The sequence below is a fragment of the Notolabrus celidotus genome, chromosome 10 (genome assembly GCF_009762535.1).
Source record: "Notolabrus celidotus isolate fNotCel1 chromosome 10, fNotCel1.pri, whole genome shotgun sequence".
Lineage (NCBI taxonomy): Eukaryota > Metazoa > Chordata > Actinopteri > Labriformes > Labridae > Notolabrus > Notolabrus celidotus.
This window is the reverse complement of record NC_048281.1, coordinates 16,717,208-16,733,527: the sequence shown is the minus strand read 5'-3', so window position 1 is coordinate 16,733,527 and position 16,320 is coordinate 16,717,208. Positions and strand designations below refer to the sequence as shown.

Sequence of the window (16,320 nt, the reverse complement as noted above, 5' to 3'; positions counted from 1 at the left end):
CCTCATTAAAAAATCAGGACTTCTGTGTTTATTATAGAAATATATCTGAGCAGAGAAGCACCCCACTGTGATGAGGAGGCTCAGGTGGACGTTCTATTTTAAAGATTATAGCCCTTTTATGGCCTTTTTACCATACATAGACTGTAATGTACAGTTCTGATATTTTAAGATTAGATGTGTCCCAGATATCATCTGTGCTTTTGGATTTAGTGTGCCGTGTACTGAACTGCATTACACATCAATAAAAACTAAAGACATCACTCAAACCTTGAAGTCTAAGTGTAAGTCTGACAATAATCCAGACACAATCATGCACTAAAAACAGACTTTGTTTTTATATAAAAACCATTTGCAGTTTTTGACATTCATTATTCAAAGCATGGTCATCCAGCTCATACAAAAAATGAAAGTGGTCATTCCAATCGTGTCTCTAATTTAAAATAGCTTGTATTAAAAGCTGATGAATGATTGGCTTTTAAAAACAGACAATATATGACACTTAATATCCACCAGAAGTGGGAATAATGTCAACATGATAATAAAAAAACAAACATGTTTAGTAAATTCTATACCTGAAACTTTGAAAATATAAAACCTAGATTTCAATATACAAGGGATTCAGATGTGATCACAGTCAGTCACACATCTCTCTTAATTCCGTCTAAAGATGGTGAAATATTCAGACTGCTCTGGCTTGACAGCAAGCTCACAAATTGTAACGCAAACATTTCATTTAATCACAAAGATCTGAAACAAATGTACAGTGCAGGTTAGCTAAGCTGTGTGTCATTTTTTTTACCTCTCTTTTGTTCTCTCTACATCAGTCTCAGTCTGCTTTCCTGCAGGGCATGCACAGTGACACTTCCTGAGAGGTGATTTCTTAAAAAATACCTGAATACTTTGAGATCAACGGAACATATGATAGCTTAGTTTTACTTGAACAGAACAGAGGTGTTGTTTACTGTGATTCCCTGTATAATATTGTGTCTAGAAAAAAGGATTCCGCCATTTGGATCCAACCATCATCAGCTTTTCTAAACCATAACCTACAGCCTTTCATGATGACTGTATACTGAAATGTTCTAAAACTCATCCCAGCTATGATGTCACTCAACAAGAACAAAAGTGTCCCTCATTGATGCACATTATCTTCAGCACATGTCGTCAGTCGTTATATGGTCTATTGTTAAACCCAGCTTTCCCCCCTAAAGGGAAAAGGAAGCATGTGCCTCGGTGTGGATGAATGCTACGCTGAATGATAACAGTGGTTTCAATCAGCCTGGCTGCTCAGTGAGTCTGTGTGTTTCTTCTTCAAGGCACGAGAACACTGGGAGTGTTTGTCCACAAAGGCCCTGGAGTTAAGGTGCATGCAGGCCCCTCGGGGGTCTCCTGGGTCCCTTGTTCACAGGGTGATCCGGGCACAGTGGTGTTTTAGCTTGCAGGGCAACACGCCGCGGTTTAGCTGGTAGAACTCCACCAGCTGGATCAAGTCCGTGAACCGCGTGTGGCCATCATCTAGACTGTAGAATAACTCCCCTTCATCGTCCACCTACAGGAACCACCGCACACAAGAGGCAGGTTAGTAAGTGGCTTATATTTAGAGGCAGTAAAAGAAGACGAAAAAAAGTTGTACTGTATATCCTAACAGTGGTCTGTACTCACAGGTAAGATCTGAAAGTGTTTGATTTTCTGCATCTGGCACAGTGACAGCACAAACGTCTTAGGGTTGCTCTGGCTGTCTCTCAGAAGAAACACCCTGAAAACAAAAAGAAAGATTTGAACTGTTGTTCTAAGTCCTCTCTGTAACTATAGGCTGGGGTGCTGGTGGCCTAGCGGTCTAAGTGCCCCACATACAGAGGCTATAGTCCTCATTGCAGAGTTCGCCGGCTCGACTCCCGGCCATGACCATTTGCTGCATGTCTTCCTCCGTTTTCTACTCCCCACATTTCCTGTCTCTCTTCAGCTATCCTACCAAAAAAGGCAAAAATGCCCAAAAATATAACTTCAAATAAAAAAAAAAAAAAATGATACACTGATATTAACATGTAATCTTCAACACTCTGACAACCAACAACAGATATCTGGCATCATACTTAAAAATAACATACCAAACCTAAACTGAGCTGTCAATCTAGTGTTTTTGCTTCTTGCAATTTGCTTTTAGTGTGATCAATGTAGGAATGTAAAGATATAAACAGATGTTCAAATTATAATTACACAGAAATGAACAGTATTTAAATGTTTCTCATAAGACCTGTTACTCTGCACAATGAGTCATATATTACAACCCACCCATTATTGTGTTATTAGATGGTCAACTTCTGATATTAAATACCTGATTTTCTTGTGCAAGAAATTCAAATGTAAATCACATTAAATGTATTAAACAGTAAGAATAAAAAATACTATTGATACCTACATGTGTATCAATAATGAAGTGTATCTTTAAAAAAAGCCTGATGTTGAGGATCAAGTACTAAATGCTGAGTTTAACAGCTTACCCATCAATAAGACCGTGCTGAGTGATGAGACGCTGAGCCTCATCTCGAGACAGTTTGCCGTGGAACCAGGACTGAGCCAAATGTAGGGCTGAAGCAAAGAGAGAGTCAATAGGTTATGAGATATTTATTCCACTTGTGTATGGGCAGCAAATCACAACTGGAGTCCCACACACCTATGCTTGACATGGAGTTCTGTGATGTGGAGGGGCTGCCGTGGCCGCTCAGACGGTGACAGCTTTTCCTCTACAGAAGATATGAGTTAGTTAAAGTCGTGGTAATGCAAAGTTAATGTGTGATGTCATTCTTGATTTGTTAATAAGTAACATATTATTTATGATTTGTTACGCTCCATAATAATAGGTATGATGAAGATGTAGAAATAACACTTTTACATTTTGATCAACATTTTTCATTCAGAATTTCAAGCTTTTAAAATGTCAAGAGTTTAACATTTTCTAATCTAGTTCACATTTTTTTCTTAAAGTACAGTATTGGTAAAAGTCTGTGTCAGTTGTTCCTCAGATAGAGCGAATACTAGGGACAGTTTAAGTGAGTGATACCCTGACTTACCCTCCATGACAGTCCCTCCTCTACAGCCACAGACAGCACCTCAGACGGGTTCTCAATCACCCGGCTCTTTTGGCCTGAGAAGTCCATGGCCACCAGTGAATTCTCCGAGATGCTTCTCTGAAATAACACATAATAATGAAGTTGTATTTTTTATTAATAATCAACCATGATTTAGTTTATTTAACCCTCCTGTTATGTTCCTTTCTCTGGAACAGCAGGAATGTTCTGAAGATGTCAATTTGACCCGGGCATATTCAATTATCTAAAAGTGTCAGAACCCAAAAAAATCCCAATACACATTTTTTTTAATCTAATTTTTAACTCCATTACTAACCATTTAAATCAATATGTTGTCCATTGGGGTTCTTTAATTCTCACAGATCATGGTTCACTGAGGATAACTCACTCATTTTTCATTTAAATTAATGTTAAAACTTTTTTAATGTACATTGGAAAGCCCTAAATATAAATACAATAGTTTAACATGACATAGGTTTTGTTTCATTTTATTTAAAGTTTTTATTCTTTTTATTTTTATGAAGTGATGTTGATAAATTAACACAACACCTCTTCTGTCACATGCTGCCCAGATTTGTATGCTGCATTTAGCTGGATGAAAGACATATATTGTCTAAAAAGGGTCAATTTGACCCGTAACATAACAGGAGGATTAAGCTACCTTATACCAAGCCCCCAAAAATTCCCAAAGATTTTTCTACATTAGTCAGATTTCTTTTTGATACTGCAGTTAGAGAAGTGGACTGACTTGTACTTTCTGACAGTATTGTATTGCCATCTAGTGTCTGAGTAACATGACTCCATCTCCATCACTTCTAGATGATTCCAGACAGAAAGCTCCAGTGAAAAGGGATTAGAGTGGCTTTGAAAAGAATGACACATGGGCACATTTTAGTCCTCTAAGCAACCATAAAGTGAGTGACTCACTGCACACACTCAAGAAAATTCCTCTTATCAGGATTACCACGAAGCTTTTAAATTACCACATATGTCCCCCCCCCACCTACCACCTGCTTAGCTCACAATTTGAACGAGTGGAAAAACAAAAAGAGCAGTGTTTATTTGAGGATAGAGGCTTTCCCAGTCATCTCACCCACTGTGACCCAGTTTGAATTATGTAAATATCCTTATCATGGCCTCTAAGTGTGTGAACTCTACATTGTATTCAAATGCAGATTCTAATTACTCTGCAGTGATCCTGTGTAGCCATTTTCTCAAGGTAGCACATTTAGCTAAATCTTTCAGACTGCAGATTCATGTTCTTCCTCCATCTCTGTAGCTAATCCTCTTGGCGAGGCTGTTTGTCACATATGACCCTCCGACAGCAGAGAAGAGGTGATGAGTTGTTAAATCTGAGAGCAGCTGATCACGGTGTATTTTTAGAAAGCAGAGGGTTCATGAACATGTGCAAAAGCCAGAAATAGGTTGCATTCACTGCGGTGAAAATACTCCCAGCAGGGTCTGAGGCTATTCTGGGAAGCCAAAACCCACACTGACACACCGAAGGTGCCTCATTTGTCCTATGTAATTTTATCACCAAACTGCTATGTGCTAGTGTTAGCTACAACATATTTTTAACACATGAAGATGTATTTTTAAAGCTGCTGTAATTGATTTTTGTTTGGTCACCATGGGGCAGTGGAATGATCTATAAATACACATTGAGATATTGCTGCCTTATAAAGGTGTGATGCACTAGCTAGCAAACATTTACTTAAACATCCAACATATGGGAGCACTTGAGCAGTGACTTTGTGTTGCATTTCAGACCACCTGATGGATAACCAGTCCGAAATGCACTTGTCTTTTAGCTTTGGTCTTTTCACTGCCAACTCTGCTGCACTGAAATATGTCACTCATCTGCTAAATGCATAACCGTGTTCCCCAGCTAGCTGCATAAATTAAAAGTGTGTGTATAAAATATATATGCTTCAGTGGTGTTATCATTGTTTTGGTAACCTACTTTGACTAGTACCATGGTTTGTTAAAGGCAGAATTTGCTGGTAAAAAACAACACTGTGTGCTGATAGAAGCCCAATGATTTAAACAATCATTTTAGTTGTTTCAGTTTCAGTTCTGTTTGTTGACTTATTGGTCATTTAAAACAATGATGTAACCATATAATTCCTTACAAGTGCGTTACATGAGGCAAAAATCAGACCTTCCTGCTTACCATGGGTGAAGCTTTTTGTTTCTGGTGTGGCTGAATGAAGTTTTGGTACAGTTGCATCCCATACTGAAACAAAGGAAAATGTCAGAATATTAAATTCTATGTCTTCATTTGTCATTACTTTCAATAGACTGAGCTGTATAGACGAAGAGAAGCAGAGACCAATAGACCACAGGCTCTTGTGCTTTACTGTAAATTATTTATAGCCTGGCAGGAGAGTGACTAATGCTCTAAACTGTATCCAGCAGATATCCAGACAATGAACACATGCTGCTTCTATAAAGAGTGGGAGTGCTAATCCAGCAACACTCAATAGTTTCCCTTGACCTCCAATCAAAGCTAAATCTGATTCGAGCACTGACTCAGCATTCCTCCTCTTAGACATCACCCGCAGTTAGTGATCAGCAAGCCAACCTTTAACAAGCGCATGGCTGTGATCCAGCAGGTCCTGGTCTGTTCATCATCTGCACAAAGCAGCTTCAAGTCCCGGGCTGAGCAACACTTTGTGGACTGTAGGAAGAAGTCACAGGGAGACAAAAGCAGATCAACACGCTGGGAATCAATACTTTTCTTTTGCTTCTTTTGTACTCGTTTGGCACTGCAGAAAAGAAAGGGTACCTTGACACAGAAGCCATAATCTGTAGGTGCTCCGTGGAGTTTTTTGGCTGACAGCACGGTGTAGACATCACTGTCACTGAAGTCTGCGATGAACTGGAGATGCCTCGGTTCCTATTACACAGAGAGAGGCCATAAGTCAACAAAGGAGCTGTACAAAATTGAACTTTCATGCAACATCAAATAGAAATTTTGGCTCTCCACAACACTGTGAATCTGTTGTGTGTGAGGGATTTAGATGTAGGAAATGTCTTTGTTTGAGTGTGCCAGTATTTAAGTCTTTTTTTGTTGTCTTTCATACAGAAAAAACAGGCGCATGCAAGTTATTGAAGTGCACAGAACTGTTCTGGGAGAGGAAAAACCTTTAATGCAGTCCCAAGAGCATGTGGTAGTGACGAGCACTTGTAACTGCTCAACACTTTCTGACTTTTCAGGTTGACTTTTACTTTGGAGGAAGGAAGGGATAGACAGAGTGAAGCATCCTTTACTTTGATAAGTCACTTTGAATACTGACCAAGCTCTTTGATTGGCTGTTTTGGTTTGATCACTTATACTGCAAAAGACAAGCAGTAGCCCAAGTGAACAACCATTTCCATGGGGGCCAACATGTCAGGAGTTTAGTTCAAACCCAGCATGACTGGTGTGGCTGCAAGCTAGCTAGAGCACAAAAACTAACACTTGAAAGCACTTTGCCATTTGCTGTAGACTTTGAACGGATTAACATCATCATAGACAAACAGATTGAGGTAAGGATGGGCAGACTCATTGTACTGACCTGAATATAAGACATGTTTTTTTTCCCCAAAGCATGTCCTTAAAAGTTGGATCATGGTACATCAGGGGTCTAGTCTTTTGAATGCTACTATCTGTTCACAACAGTAGACGGTGCCACTTATCTTTACAGTGAGAGCACCCTTCATGATCACTCGTCACTTGAGGGGAGCAGCAGCCAGTGGTCTAAAGATTTTCCTGCTTTGGTCAACGTGCAAGCTTTGAACCTGAGTGGAGCTGAGCTGAGATTAGATTAGTAGAGCGTTACAGTCTGAGGGCCTAACTTCTCCAACTTTATGTGCTCTACCTGCACTTTTTATTTCTTTTGGTAAGTAAAGTAAAGAAGTAAAACTTGAATACAGTACAGACATGTTCAACATGATGTAGTACTTCAAAGCATGAACCAGTTTATACACTGGAATTAGCATAATTGTTCAACACATTTCAATATTAAATAACAGGAAAACAAAAGACAGCTATAGACGCAAATTGTAGAGCTAGCTCTTGAAGAGGTGTGACATCATTTTAAAATGTGTGGAGCTTGTGATATGTAGACTCAGGGGCGTTGTAGTGGGGGGAAAAGTGGGACTGACTACCTAGGGCCCAAGTGGGGAGATGGGCCCTTCATGGCCTGAAATAAAATGTGTTTTCTACTACGCTTTTCTTTTTTTTTGTTATAACTGCAATAAGAAAACTAAAATTGTCTGAATAAATAAACAAACATTCAGAATTCCACGGCTCCGTGAGATGCGCATCTCATGCCTAAAGTGGGGAATTGTCATATTTGCCTATCAAGTGTGGCTGAATCTGAGTGAAAGTAAACTGTAGGTTTTTAGAGTTTTCTTTTTTCTTTTTTGGCCTTTTTGCCTTTATTGTGTAGGACAGCTAAAGAGAGATAGGAAATGTGTTGAGTAGAGAGCGGGGGGAAGACATGCAGGAGATGGTCGACCATCTGGGAATTGAACCGGCAACCCCTGTGACGAGGACTGTGGCCTCTGTATGTGGGGCGCTTAGACCGCTCGGCCACCAGCACCCCAGGTTTCAGAGTTTTATTTGACTTCATGAGGTTAGATTATACCAAATAATGCCCCCTTGTTGTTATTCAACAAGTCACTTGGCTTTAAATAATTTTGTTTAAAGAGGTGGACAGTCTGAAGGTCAATTTACATTTGGAGAAATTGTAAAAAAATTATAATATTGATATGTAGCTTAGATCTGAGTCAGTTAACCAGGATAGTTTTAAGGATATATTTTGTTTAATGCAAATAAACCATTAGGCCTATTAGCTCAGCAATGTTATATTTTGTTGGGTTGGCTGTGGTGATGGGGCCCACTGAGATATATTTTCAGGGGGCCCAGAATTCCTGGTGACGCCCCTGTGTAGACTCATACAGTATTCAGTCCAATACAGTAGGCTCCTGTTCTGCCCAGCTGTTGTATCCCCTGCACAGACTTGCTTTATAACCATTGATTGTGAAATAAATTCAGCGCCAGGATATTGTCTCCTCCACTCCTTTTATGATGCAACTATAATGTGAGGACACAACATAATATAAGTGAGTGAGAAAGTTTTTACTTCTAGGAATGGCTGCTAGCAGAAATGAACAAGCAGCTAAAAAAGTGGATAATTACCACACACTAGTGATAATCCTGTCAGATCATTCACACGGCTCACCTCTGTTTCTTTGATGTGGGAGATAAGGAATATTTTGATATACATTGCGTTAAGACAGTATCAGCAGCCTGCCTCTGCCATAGATACAATTCCAAGAACAAAAAAAAAAAACACAAAGACTCTCATTGTTCTGTTGTTAAGAAATGCAGTGTTCCCACTTCCTTATTGAAGTTAATGCCACAGCCGTCAGTGTCTGTGCTGAGTGACTTGCTATGTGTCCGACTGTGACTACAGATGAATGGTAAACCTGCAAGAGTAAAAGTGGGCACCATACCAAAGCCTCGCTGCAGTCGACAACAAAAGCTCTACTGTTGTAGGAAATGAAAGCAGTTGAGAGGTGGTTGTGTTGGCATGGCTGGTGCAAAGGTATAAGCTTCCCTTGTCAGCAGTGCTCAGAGTTCTGTTTCTGCCTGGCTGCTATGCCAGCTGACCTAAGGAAAAATCAAGCTCAACCTGTTCCCCTGCCCTCTCACTGCAGGAGAGAGATCTAAACAGAGGATGAACTAATGACCCCACGGTGTACAAACAGGAGGAGGATGTGTCTTTATAGATATTCATAGATGTTTGCTGCTCTCTACATGCATTTTATTCAAGAAGAGAAAAAACTAAATGAACCAATGAAATGTAAACTAGGGCTGCATGCAATGGAACACTTCTATTTTATGTAGAGATAGTCCGATATGGTTTCTTCAGGGCCGACACTGATACCGATTATTAGTAGTCAAGGAGGCCGATAACTGATATTTGGAGCCGATATTCCTTTGCAGTAAAAGGGGAAATAATAATAAATAAAACAAATACCAACACTTAACTTTGTTTAAATGCCTTCAAGCATATGTTTATTAAACAGCTTTTGAGATTTGCAACATGTAAAAGTTTTTTTTTTTTTTTATCTTAGACACTAGACATCTTTGTTTTAAAATTCTAACACAAAGTGCAGGGAGCTCACAGGCTCCTACAAATAAATAGCTCCCTAAAGTTTTCTACAGTACATAAAGTTTTCCAAAATGTCAATATAACTGAAATGTTAATCTTTCACTTCTCTTTGTTTTATGGGGTTATTTCAGTGTTTATGAAGTGGGGTTGTAGGAGTTTTAAATCACAAGTAATTGTAGGGGCCACAACGGATACTGCTCAGCTCGTCCCCTGTGATGAGAAACTGCAGGAGAAATGGAACGCAACCTAGGCTACGGTTTCCGCAGACGGTGTCATATCTGCCACGTGATTTAGCGAATTTAGCGGTTTAGGTGTATGCTCTACTTGGAGTTACCTAGAGGTGCGGCTGCATCAGAGCCAAAATAACCCAGTTTTAAATTAATCTCTTATCGGCCGTCGGATTTTCAAAAAGGCCGATGCCGATATGTGTCAAAATGCCGAATATCGGCGCCGATAATCGGCCTATCCCTAATTTTATGTAATAAAAAGCTTTCTATAATTTTGTTTTACAAACCTTTGAAGTTCCCTTATTGGAGAAATAAAGCCCCGACCTCCGCAGAACAAAATAGAACTTCTTCCATGACTTCCTGCTTTGCTCTTTGGCATGGAGGTGTCCGTGTATCTCCGGACATGAGCTGGTGTTGAGAAATGTCTGTGTTGTGTAGAGAAATATTTTATCAAATGATTGATGTGACACAACACATTTAGTTACAAAATGAGAGCCTCACAACTGGCAGAGAGAACTTGATACCTGTATGAGCTGAGAGTGATCCACCGTCCCGTTGGCTTCACTGGATATGGAGACCATGTGATCTGGGAAAAAGTCCTGCAAGACACACAAATTACAATTTTCAAATGATTCAGTCTACGTAGTTGTAGGAATAAAAAAAGATACCACCACATACAGAATGATGTGTATAAACCATCACCAGATAATGGAGGATGATCTGATAAGAGCTCACCAGAGGATTCCTGAAGAATTCATATTTAGCAAAGTTCTTCCTGAAGTACAGCCGGCAGTCTGTGTCCATTCCCCAGCCTGAAAGCACCTCCATGACAGACTCATGGTCTTCGATAGTTCTCTCTAGAGAGACAAGAAGCAACAATTCTTTTTATCTGCTCAGTGGATAATAGATTAAGACCAAGAAGGAACAGCTAAAGCCATACTTTAGAAAGTCTTTAAATTACTCGTAATAATTCATACTAAAGATTTCCTGACAAGAGTTTTATATGTTGCTTTACTTGAAAGCACAGATTCATTATTAACTGTGCATTAATACATAACCTCTGGATTGGCGCCTGGCTTTCAAGTCAAGCAGTACAACATGAACATTAATATTTCCCTAGACCTTCAAGTAATTGCTGAATTAATGGAAAACGTTTGTGTGTTCCAGCAGCCACGCCAAGCGTTGAACAGTGAAGTAAAAAAAACTGAGATTTGCATGGCTGATAAAAGTCCTCTAAAAAATGAAAGACATCCTGCTCTGTCAATGATTTAACTATACATAATACGTTATTAAATGTGGCCTTAATGTTTGAACTGAGGGATTGTGCAAAAAAAACAAAAAAAAAGCAAACTACATTTTACAGTCGAGGTAGTGTAAACACCATTCTTCCCCAGGGCAGTTTTCACACAGAAAAGAGCCTGAAGCCACAAACATTACACTGTGACATTACTTAATGATAAAATCTACTAACAGTATTTAGTTGTTTTAACTTTCATCAACCAACAAAGGGATTTTGTGAAAAAGTGGAATACCTGAATCTATGATTGTTTCTGGATAGCAATGATTTGTAGTTTCCATGAATGTAAAACAAGTCTGTGTCAGAACAGACTGATGAATAACGTGATGTCTACAACAGTGTGAAGAGAAATGTTTCATGCTCTCATTCCTAACCGTCTACCGCGCATATCAGTTTTATCTATCATTCAGCACAATGCACTCTAGACCCCGCATACAAATATTTACATTATCATCAAACTACCCGCCGCCACACCTCCCATCAAACCAAGCAAACCTCACCCAAAGGACTAACAACAACCATCACATGACAAAAACATGACTTATTATAAAGATGACAAAATATGGTTTGCTTCAAATTCAAATTTAATGCTTCTGTTATGTTGCGGGTCAAATAGACCCATTTTAATGTTAAAAAAAAAAAAGGTTAAAAGTATTATTTTGCATTTCTAATGTCACAATGGATGAAAGGATAGTGGTATTCAGAGGTTCCTTCCATCTTAAGTAATATATGCCTTCCAAACCAGTTACAGCATAAAAACCTGAGCAGCATGTGACAGAAGAGGTGTTGTGTTAATTCATCAACATCACTTCATAAAAATAAAAAAAATTCAAAATGTAAAATAAAATAAACCAAAATCTATGTCATGTAAAACTATTGTATATATATTTAGGGCTTTTCAGTGTACATTAAAACAAGTTCTAACATGATTTTCATAAAAAACGAGTGAGTTATCCTCATTGAACTATGATCTGGGAGAATTAAAGAACACCAATGGACTAAGTATTGATTTAAATGGTTAGTCATGGAGTTGAAAATGAGATTAGAAAAAAATTATTGGGATTTTTTTGGGGTTCTGACACTTTTGGATCATTAAATATCCCCCGGGTCAAGTTGACACAGGAACATTATTGCTGTCCCTAAGAAATGAACATGACAGGAGGGTTAACCCATGCCTCCTCCACATGTTTAGTGACGTTAACCCTGAGCAAGAATTACATTTAATTTTAACTTCACTGAAAACTATTTAAAATCAAAATGTTGACAAAGGGACTTTAGTCTTACTTTTTGACCCCAGCTTAGACACTACATTTTTCGCAAAAAAAATATAGAAAGAATAAAAATCCTACCTATTCCCAGATGGGAGAGGTGTTCAAAGAGAGTCCAGCTGTGGTCATCGATGCAGTGGTTCTTCAGGACAAACAGCTGACATACATCCCGCGCAGTGATGTCACTGGGAACCTCTACTGCTCTGCTTGTGTTATCTTCATTATAAACTTTTATAACCTGCAACAACAACAAACATTATATTAACATCTTTTTAAAAACTTCATGCAAAGTGGGAAACTTTTTACCTTGCAGGAATACAAGCAGAGTGTTTTTGGCTTACAATAGTGCATTGAATACTTTTAAAAGTGAGGCAAAGTATCAAGAAAGTACAAATAACTGAGTGTGACCCACATACGCCAGTTAGACAGCTTATGTTTTCTGCAGAGGGGAAAAAATTAGAGATTATATAAGTGCTATAAAGTAGAGAACAACGTGTAAATTAGGCTCCAGGATGTAAAGATTTAAGCCTGTGATCAACTGGGTAATCCTGCAATAGCACATTGAGAAATCAAACACTCAGCAAATTAATCTGAAAGTAGAACTCACCCCCCTGTTTAGGTCCAAACAGAGCTCTGAGCTTTTGCAGGCTCTGTAGCCTATGCATGACTGAGCACACAGCATTTTAAAGAGAGCTTTTGTAAGAAAGATAAAAACAGGCATCAGACAACACAGCAAGAGTCAGCCTGCAAGCAGTGAGTCGCTCTCTGTCTTCTCTATCTCTCTCGCTCTCCTCTGTGCTGCAGAGGAGCTGAAAGAAGGCAATTAGACAAAACTGCCTCTTAGCACAGCCCTGTCGTGGCTCCACATATCTTTATCGCTCAGGCTGATACCAAATCTCCTGCTGCCTTACTCCACCGCTAAGAGGCAAAAAGACGGAGATCAACCCGCAGACATGCACCACCCTTGTTCAGCAACCTGATGGCAGTTTCATACGTGAGCGCCAACACCTTGTAAAGCAAAGAAATCTTACTAGGTCAGAACAAGTAACGCTTCCATATCACTTTCAACACTGCTTGTCTGAATTAAGAGAGAGAGGTGGAGTGAAAGATAAAGAGAGAGATAGAGAGAGAGTTACAAGGCTACAACCCTCTCTTTTGCTTCACGCTCACACACCCACTGCATGCTCCAAGCAGAATGCCCTGCAGGAGCCCATGGAGCAATTACAAAGGTGCTGCTTAAATGTAATGCTAGTTGAGCAACCTCAGTCCAAAGTTTGCACAGGCAGGTGTCTCTTTTCTCTCACTGAGTTCTATTCGTAGTTTAGAGCTGGGCAGCCTGACTCCTTTCGTGGTCAGCGCTCTGCAGGGATGAGGTTTGAGCCCTCAAGGAGCCATCAGCGAATGGGAGTCTCAAGCTATGACATCACCTCTCAGTGTAAACCATTTAGTGTTTAATCAGCCCGCCTGGAGCCTTACAAGACAAATGTCTTTGTTTGTGGATGTCTAACAAAGACGAGGGCCTACTTTAAACAGATTACTCCAGCAGCCAGGGTTTTAATACAGTTATAATTGCATCATTGCACGGCAATTTAATTATATTTAATCTTTCTGAGCATAATCAAGACACGGGTGAACTTCACACAACAATGCAAAAGCATATCAAATGAACATAAACAAACCCTTGATTAATAAAAGGTATGTATCTTCTTCACTTCTGTTGATAGCTGCATTGGGAAAGAATTTCAGTTAGGTTGCTGCAAGGAGGTCTCTTTCCGAGAGCTGGCCAAATCAAATCATTCAGGCATCATATTTCACCAGGATGAGGGAGGGTTTGATAGAGGATGAGGAAACCTATTTGCTGCATTAGCATTAAAGATGAACTGAGTGTTTGCAAGCTAGAGTCGTGTCAAGATGTGTTTCCAATTTAAGAATATACACCAACAATAAATCAATAAAACAAAATTTTATATCAGTATTATGTCATAAAACAGCCTGTAAACGCTGCTGACATCAGCTGTATGAAGTTTTGACACAAGGTGAAGGCTGGGGGCCTTAAAGTGTAATAGAACAGGTTTTAAAGATGTAAAATTGAATCATGACACTTAACCCTCCTGTTATGTTCTTTTCTTATTTAATGATTCAAAAGTGTCAGAACCCCAAAAAAATCATTATTAACTCCATTACTAACCATTTAAATCAATATTTATTGCATTGGTGTTCTTTAATCCTCACAGATCATAGTTCAATGAGGAAAATTCACTCGCTTTTTATGAAAATTCATGTTAAAACTTTTTTTTATGGACATTGGAAAGAGATTGGGGTGAAATACGTCACACAGTGGCAAAGAAACATTTAGTATTCAACAATTATGACCCCTTTTAGCCTCCACTTTGACTGCAGGGTCAAATTGACCCACAAACAGTATCTTTGTAATATAAACATGCATGGGGGGTTGCAAATGTGAAATGAACTATTTTTATTTTCTATGTTTTTCACGCTAATTAAGCTAAGCAGAAGAAGTTTCAAAGCGAAAAAATACTTTTAATATATTTTTTTAGATTTTTGAACTTTAAAATGGGTCAATTTGACCCCAACATAACAGGAGGCTTAGTAATAATAATGATAATAATAATAATAATAATACTAATAGATAATTCATGCTACTAATGTTTATATTTAGAACAGGAGATATACTGCTCAATGAAACTTAAAAGAATAAAAAAATCAAACCACCAGAGAACTCCACTAACAAGGCAAACATGCTGTACTTAATATACAGTCCATGCTCTCTGTGATGCCTACAGATACAATGGACAGCTTTGATGCATCATTTTTCAGACCAGATAACACTAAACACCAAATGTCAGGTACTGTTAATCATTGGTTCAGAGTTTCTAATGAATATCCAGACAAGGTAGCACACTGCGTAAACAGCTGATGTCCTTAACAGTGAACAGAGAGCTGCATTCATCAGACAGTAACCCTCTACAAATACAAAGGAACACAGGCTTTCACCTGAAAAGCATTCGTGTCTGCGTACTTAATATCAGCCTAGATGATCTCTAATGTTACAACATCCAAATGTTACAACTGTTCCTCATTGAAGGGTAGAAGTCAAGCTAAAATCTGAATATATAAGATAATTATATACATAAAGTATTTGCATGAAATTGAATCTCCTCAAGGGAAAAGTTGGGCATGTTTGTATCACCATTACTAGTATATATACTTCCATATTCAGATATAATTGTGATCACCATCAGTTTAAGTGTTAGGCTGTTTTGCTAGAGTTTAAATGCACATTCAGCATGCTCTCATTCTACACTGTTGATTTGAGGAGCTGTGTGTGTAATGGGTGAGGGGTAAAGTAGGGGGCAGATCAACAGAACATAATTTACCGTGTTTTGAAGGTCTTAAAGAAAAAGCACTCTGGACAAGGCAGAGTAAATCCAGACACTGAACATATAGCACTACATACAGTGCTGTTGAACATAAACCTCTCTATTAGACCTCCTTATCTCAAGGACAGGACAGTGTGAGCCATTTTGCCAATTAAACGGCTCTGGTTTAACCTTGAACTGCACTCCCACAGCTGCAGCTCTATCACTGGATAGGAGGTGGCCTCTGTGCGCGTCTGTGTCTGAAACCAGAAAAATGTCCTCCCAGATCCTCACTGGAACAACACTCAAATCAGAAACTTAAAAACCGACAGTCTCTTATAGGATTTCTATTTGGTGCAATCATGCCTTTCACAGTTGCACAGCTAACTGCATTATTGGTGGGTTGCAGCATTAAGCTCCAAAATCAAGGAGCTATCGGTCTTATCAGTGCCAACAGAGCACAGGAGACACACAATGCAAGGGAACAGCTAGATTATAGTTTACTTTAAAAGCCATTCAGCAAACTCACTTATTCATGACTGACCAAGCTGTGCCATATTTGTCACACCAGACCAGATTCACCATTGATTCCTTGTTCAGCATGGTTGCTCCTCAATAACAAGACAGCACATTAACAGAGAAGTTACACCACGCTACTTTCTGACTTTAATGTATTGCCTTTGACCAGCACATCCATTACAAAGCATAACAACTCAAGCTTTCATTGTTAAAAAACTCAGTTCATCTCAAGGAGCAGGAAAACAGTCATAGACTGACAATGAAAATATATCTGAACATATAAACTACGCTAAACTGTTACAGGAGAGAGACCTTACACAGTGCTCATATGAGGTCGTACCCCATCCAGTCGCTTGTGAAACTCAGAACGACC

The 16,320-nt window shown here is 39.0% G+C and overlaps 1 protein-coding gene across 3 annotated transcripts in view; it reads right to left on the bottom strand.

Annotated features, from left to right (window-relative positions):
- Nucleotides 1-311: 311 nt before the first annotated feature.
- grb14 (growth factor receptor-bound protein 14) overlaps nucleotides 312-16,320 on the bottom strand; it is a 34,519-nt gene continuing 18,510 nt past the window's right edge. For 2 of the 3 annotated variants that reach the window (XM_034693587.1, XM_034693589.1), the window contains 12 exons: nucleotides 12,130-12,286; nucleotides 10,219-10,340; nucleotides 10,008-10,082; nucleotides 9,771-9,908; nucleotides 5,878-5,988; nucleotides 5,674-5,769; nucleotides 5,263-5,325; nucleotides 3,072-3,188; nucleotides 2,675-2,744; nucleotides 2,502-2,589; nucleotides 1,663-1,756; nucleotides 312-1,549 (listed from right to left, as the gene is read on the bottom strand). In XM_034693587.1, the coding sequence (XP_034549478.1) occupies nucleotides 1,403-1,549; nucleotides 1,663-1,756; nucleotides 2,502-2,589; nucleotides 2,675-2,744; nucleotides 3,072-3,188; nucleotides 5,263-5,325; nucleotides 5,674-5,769; nucleotides 5,878-5,988; nucleotides 9,771-9,908; nucleotides 10,008-10,082; nucleotides 10,219-10,340; nucleotides 12,130-12,286 (1,278 nt within the window). In that variant the 3' untranslated portion in view covers nucleotides 312-1,402. Of the gene's footprint in view, nucleotides 1,550-1,662; nucleotides 1,757-2,501; nucleotides 2,590-2,674; nucleotides 2,745-3,071; nucleotides 3,189-5,262; nucleotides 5,326-5,673; nucleotides 5,770-5,877; nucleotides 5,989-9,770; nucleotides 9,909-10,007; nucleotides 10,083-10,218; nucleotides 10,341-12,129; nucleotides 12,287-12,655; nucleotides 12,856-16,320 lie in introns of those variants that run through there. The other variant, XM_034693588.1, reaches the window with a different exon arrangement.